Source organism: Cupressus sempervirens, chromosome 3 (genome assembly GCF_028749045.1).
Source record: "Cupressus sempervirens isolate cs-2001-9-10 chromosome 3, ASM2874904v1, whole genome shotgun sequence".
NCBI lineage: Eukaryota > Viridiplantae > Streptophyta > Pinopsida > Cupressales > Cupressaceae > Cupressus > Cupressus sempervirens.
In genome coordinates this window covers 713,238,508-713,245,090 of record NC_143120.1, presented here as the reverse complement: position 1 = coordinate 713,245,090, position 6,583 = coordinate 713,238,508, and the positions used below count along the sequence as shown (strand labels likewise).

Below are 6,583 nucleotides of genomic sequence, written 5' to 3'. Positions count from 1 at the left end.
ATTAGATGAATTACTTTATCTCTTTGCATATATGTGTATATGTAAGTGTATGTAGATATATGCGAATGTAAAACATTTTTCTCAACATATTAGAATTTCAAAATTATTGTGAAAATTATAATATATTTTAAAATTTTTGACTTAATATATTTACGTAACAACATATAACATATTGTTATATAATATATCATTGTACAAAACTAAGATCATTCCCAATCCCATTACTTATTCTCTCATTTCCGTATTCTTCCACACTCCACTCTATCTTATCTAGACCAACACAACTAACATTGTATTCATCAATTATTTAAGCCAACTGTCAAATACTAACGTATCTGAACCATTACAATGCATTGCCTTGATTAAACTGAGGGCAAGTTATATTCCTTCGCAGAAATATAAGATGCTTAAAATCTAATCCATCCATTATTTAGTCTGAGCTGTCATAGAGCTAATATAAGCTAATTTTAAGCATGGTTAGTGCATTGTCTTAGATTAAGCTAAGCCCAACTATATTTGCTTTACAGAAGTACAAGATGCTTTTCCAGCACAATATGTTTTGTATTCCCTTTTTATCTTTTACAGTACACAATGAGTGGAGAGCTTTTCTGTCCACACGGCAACTATTTACCAAAAGTACAATATATGAATTCAAGGCATATGGATCAAACTCCATTAACTATCTGATAAAAGAAGAGAAGAAAAAATTTAATCGATTATGTACAGCTCTTGACAATTGCTCTGATTGTGACGAGAAACTTTTGAACAGTACATGGAATTCTCAGACTCCCCTGCTGCTCAAACCCAAAAACCTCCTCCGCGTCTTCTAAAAGTTGGGCAAAGAGAGGATGATTTATGTAAGAAACAGCTATCACAAACTTGGTCTGCTCCACACCCACGCGCACTGCCACGTATCCTCTGCGTACACATTTCCCTTCAGCCATGAAGCAACTCGTGCAACGCTTCAGAGGAAAGAAGGAGAATGATAATAAGCTTTTGTTGCAGGAAGAGAAGATCGCCATAGCCATGATAAATGCTTGTTGTAAGTTGAGAAAGTCGTTTTGGGCTTTGTGTATATAAATGCTTCTTGTGTATATAAAGCGGTGGAGAGAATGATGAGTTGATTCTCCGCGTTTGCGGTGGAAACGAGTGCCAGTTAGAGATGTCTGTTTTTCTAATATAAAAGTGGTAGTTGTGACCATGTGCGCTCTCTCTCTCTCTCTCTCTCTCCTTCCTCTCATCTGTCGTGAATAGTGATCAGTTTCCGTACAGAAGATAAGAAACTTCTTTCAAACCAGCGGCGTGTTCCCATTAAATACGGTGCTCCATGTTTTTTTTCCTTTAACAGATGCGTACGTTTCAGTTTCTCTGCACATTCTTTAAGAAACGATAGATCTGGGTGTTCTGTAACCAGAATGTCTTAGTTGTATGAGTTCTTTGTAGTACTCGAAAGATTAGTTGACATTTGGGATTATAATCTTAATGATAAACATGTATCTGGTATTGATACATCAGTAACTGTTTATAATGTTAATATAATTTTCGTTTTGGACTCTATTTATATTACCGTTCATTTTTAATATATTCAAATTAAATAGTTTATAATAACAAAAGTCTATATGTATCAATAACAGTCACTTAAAAGTCTATATGTATCAATAGCAGTCACTTATGTTTGGATTAGATGGAAAAACTATATAATTTTTGTTTTAGATTTTATTTAAATTTTTAACAATGTTCAACTTTTTAATAGAAATAAATAAAATAATTTAAAGTTTGTTAAAAAAATCATATGTATTAATAATAGCTACTGTATTTTGATTAAACAAAATTTATAGATTTGATTTGAAGGATCTCTCCCTTCTCTACTTTAATTCTAGGTAAAGCATATGTGCTACTTTCCCTAAATTTGTTGGCATTTTTACCCCTAAAATGCTTGTAGGACTCATCTTTAAGGACAAATTTGTGAATGGATTAAGTTTCCCTAACTCTTTCACATTCTTGGTCTCTAAACATGAGCTCACACCTTAATTTCCCATGATGAATAGTTGTAGTATGAAATACATGTATGAGTTATTAACACATGTATTTGTAACACTACAACGTTGAAGTTCTAGACTCATCATTAGGGACCAAAAATGCAAATAGATTTCAAGGAAATAAAAATTGATTACATTTCCAGTTACTAAACATTATTATTTTTTATTTTTTATTTTATTTTTATTTGTGTGTGTGTGTGTGTGGGTGTGTGTGTGTGTGTGTGTGTGTGTGTGTGTGTGTGAGAGAGAGAGAGAGAGAGAGTACATCATTATAAGGAATGTCTTGCCACTTCAATGGTGCTAGCACAACATTATGAATAATATTTTAATCAAATGTTAACGAAATTATTTTTAAAAAATATTTCTCACCAAATTAAGGCTGATTTGAAACCTTGCAAAAGCTCAAACCCATAATCCACAAAATTTTCAAATGTATTTCCCTTGAATCTACTAGTACAAAATTATAGTAAGTTCTTGTAAATGAACGCTTGATTGTTCTTAGATGCATAAGGTTGTTCTTGTTGGTTAGTGATTTATGTGTAGATTTCATATGGAAGTATGTAGTGTACCCTCTATTAGGATTAACTTGGGACAAGAAATACCTAAAAAATAAATGTTACAATTTTAACAAAATATGTCCACCTATAATATTATACCCTTCATTTTAACCCCAACCTTGAAAACGCCTTTAAATTGAGATCCCTAACCTTTCCAAGGATCTCTAAAGTTTTCAATGATGTAACATCAATTCTAAAACCATCCTTGATTATTTCACCATCTTCACTAAAGTGCACCTCTTAAAATTCTTCTTGGTTATCCAAGGCCAATCACATATGCATATTTTGACAACACTATAATATTCTAGCACATATAGATTATAAATTAATCCCAGTCATGTAGATTAGATGGAGATATTAGCAATCTCACATGCTAGCATTATAGGGATCCATCAATCTCCATGATGTTAGTCCCACATACTAACACGATAAATTTAAGATCAATCTACACACACACACACATATATTCTTTAATCAATATTGTCTAATTTTTTAATTCTAGATTATAGTCCAAATTTACTAAATCCTTGTCCTATATTTCAATTGGTATATAAATGGAATGAGACTGAACCCCACTAATATATTTTCAGCTTACTAAGGTTTAGGAACATACGGCTCAGTCACCCTATAATTTTGGCTTTTTTCCTTTTCTATTTTTTATTACTTGTGCTTCCTATGTAGGATGAATCTTCTACTATTTTTACCTATTCAATATTGTCAATTAATTTATTTTTTATTCATTCAAATGGAATAAAGAAATAAATTAAATAATTAAAAGTTCTAGATTTTATTTGGAGGATCTCCCCCTTCCCCACTTTCACTCTAGAAGTAAAGCATATGTGTTACTTCCCCTAAACATGTTCTCATTTTTACTTCTAAAATGCTTGTAGAACTCATCATTTGGGACAAATTTGTGAATGGATTAAGTTTCTTGATTCATTCACATTCTTGGCCCCTAAAGATGATCTTAGACCTTGATTTCTCATAAGAAATAGTTGTAGTGTGAAATACATGTATGAGTTATTAACACATGTGTTTCTACTACTACAACAGTGAAGTTCTAAGGTCATCTTTAGGGACCAAAAATACAAGAAGTAATAGGAAACAAAACTTGTTTACATTTTTAGTTCCTAAAATTCTATAGCACTTGAGAGAGAGAGAGAGAGAGAGAGAGAGAGAGAGAGAGAGAGAGAGAGAGAGAGAGAGAGAGTGTGTGTGTGTGTGTGTGTGTAGATCATTATGAGGAATGTCTTGTCACTTCAACGGTTTTGGTACAACATTATGAAGAATTTTTTAATCAAATGCTAGCACAATTCTAAAGAAAACATGTTTCTTATCCCGTAATGAAGTTTGATTCAAAACCTTGCAAAAGCTCAACCCTATAATCATCATATATATTTCCCTTGAATCCAAGTAGTAAAAAATTCTAATGAGTTTTTGTAAATTAAAGTTTGAATATTCTTAAGTGCATAAGGTTATTCTTGTTGGTTAGTGATTCATATGTAGATTTTAGATGGAAGTATGCAATGTCCCCTCTATTAGGGTTATCTTGGAAGTAGAAATGTCTCCAAAATAAATGTTAAAATTTTAACAAATAAGTTTAACTATACTATTCTACCCTATATCGAAACCCCAACCTTAAAGACATCTCTAGATCAGGATCCCTAACCCTCCTGAGTATAGATCCAAAGTTTTGAATGATATAACATCTCTCCTAGAACCATCCTCATGAATTATTTCATTGTCTTAGCTAGAGTGCAACCCTTAATCTTCTACCTTGATGAGACATGATCTATCCAAGGCCAATCACATATGCATATGTTGACATCGTCATAATAGTCTTGCACATGGATATTATGTGTTAATACTAGTTATGTTGATTAGATAGAGATGTTAGAAATTTCTCACATATTGATATTATAGAGATTTCATCAATCTTCATGGCGTCAATATCACATACTGACACAATAAATATAGGATCAATCATTCCTCCCATAAAGAACCTATGTTAACCATGTCATAAATCATAAAGATATATTTGCATATGATATGCAAGTACAAATCCATCATATTAATTATGTATATCATATACCAATTAATAATTTGTCCAATTTATACTCCTTAATCAATTCTCCTGATGTCTAATTTCTTGAATCCCAAGTTATTTTCCAAAATTACTAAATCTTTGACCTATATTTAAGTTGGTAAATAAATGAAATGGGACTAAACCTCATTTATATATTTTTAGCTTACTAAGGTTTAGGAACATACCTTCAAAAGTTACTTTTTTTTTATGAGTCGCCTTATAATTGTGGCTTAAATTCCATTTTCCAATTTTTATTACTTATTGTGCTTCCCATTTAGGACGAATCTTGTTTCTTTACCTATTCAATATTATCAATTAATTCATATATTATTAATATTAATATGGTGAGTCACAATCTTTCTAAACAACATTTTCAATTGATGTTTTTCTTATTTCTTAATACCCTTACTTTAACTAGAATTTAGGATGGAATTCATAATAGGCTATTTATTATTAATGTATACGTAATGTGGATTCAATTTAGATAAAGGTACTATAATTGTATTTTCATTAATGCATTAATATGAATTAATAAATTATATCTATATCACATTCATTTGCTTATATTAATATAAATATTTGTACTGATAGTCTATATTGATTAATAATATATTATTAATGAACTATCAATAGATTGATTATTGTTACTCTTATTGATAGGTAAATTGTATATTGATTGATTGATTATTAATGATAATATTAGTGGGATGATGGCTTTCATAATAATTTAGAAAATTATATTCATGGATATTGATGATTAGTGCTTAAATAATAGTCCACCCCTCCCAAATTTGTGTGTCCTTGAAAATTTTAAGGACTACATGTCTTTTTATGATTATATATTTTTATTTTTACTATTTTTCTTCGATAAATGAGGTTATGAAAATGTACATTATAAAATTAAATTTTGTCAACGCTATATGTGGGTATGAGAAATCTTAGAATGAAAAGTTAAATAGTTGTGTGTGTGTGTGTGTGTGTGTGTGTGTGTGTGTGTGTGTGTGTGTGTGTGTGCACGTGTGTGTGCATGTGCGTGTGTGTGTGTGTGTGTGTGTGTGTGTGTGTGTGTGAGAGAGAGAGAGAGAGAGGGAGGGAGGGAGGGAGGTTAGCACCAAATGATAATGTTGTTAATGTACATGTCAAAGAGTCATATCAGTTGTTATATTTTCATTAATGTCAAGCCTTAATTGGTGAGATGTTATGCTAATTTAGTAGACTCTCATATCATTTGATTGATGAACATGATTTGAAGTTCAAGTATAATAATAATGTAAGCGATAATAAGTGTACAATATTCACTAGAAACTTGAATGAGTTAGACTATGAAAATATAATGTTGGTTTGATTATTTTACATGATTGATTAAATATTGAGATCATGTATAAGCAAGCCAATTTGGTTAGTGAAAGAAGAATCTTAGTATTAACCTAGCTACTATAGTTGTCACCGAGCACTTGATGAAGTGTGAAGGAAGTATACTGTCAACTGAGAAAAGTTAGTGCTAACCAAGCCTAGTCTTGATCAAGCAAGGTGTAGTATTAATCGAGCATGGAAAGAAAGAACAATATAGAAAAGATGTAACCTAAGGTACACATTTGAAGAAAATAAAGATTTTTCAAGAAGATCCAAGGATAAAGATGAAGTTAGTTATGAGATCAATAGTTGGAGAATTTTAAAGGAGATCAAATAAAGTACAAATTTCAAGGTGAAGGTGTATTAACAGAGTGTCCAGATTCAATGAACCTGAGTTGATTGAAGATCTGACGATTGTGATCAAACAACAAAATAGATAGATTTGATGGAATAACAATGCAAAAAGGTTTCTTTTTAAGCAATGAGAATGATGCTCATTGTTGTTGATCAAGTTGAAGAAGAAGTTGATAGCCAAAAGATAATCGAGT

General features: G+C 31.0%; 1 protein-coding gene across 1 annotated transcript; it reads right to left on the bottom strand.

Moving 5' to 3' along the window:
• Positions 1 to 540: 540 nt before the first annotated feature.
• LOC149568751 (auxin-responsive protein SAUR40-like) lies at positions 541 to 1,202 on the bottom strand. Its single transcript, XM_089816774.1, has one exon. The coding sequence runs from the start codon at positions 1,200 to 1,202 to the stop codon at positions 717 to 719; it is 486 nt and encodes a 161-aa protein (XP_089672900.1). The 3' UTR covers positions 541 to 716.
• Positions 1,203 to 6,583: the final 5,381 nt, after the last annotated feature.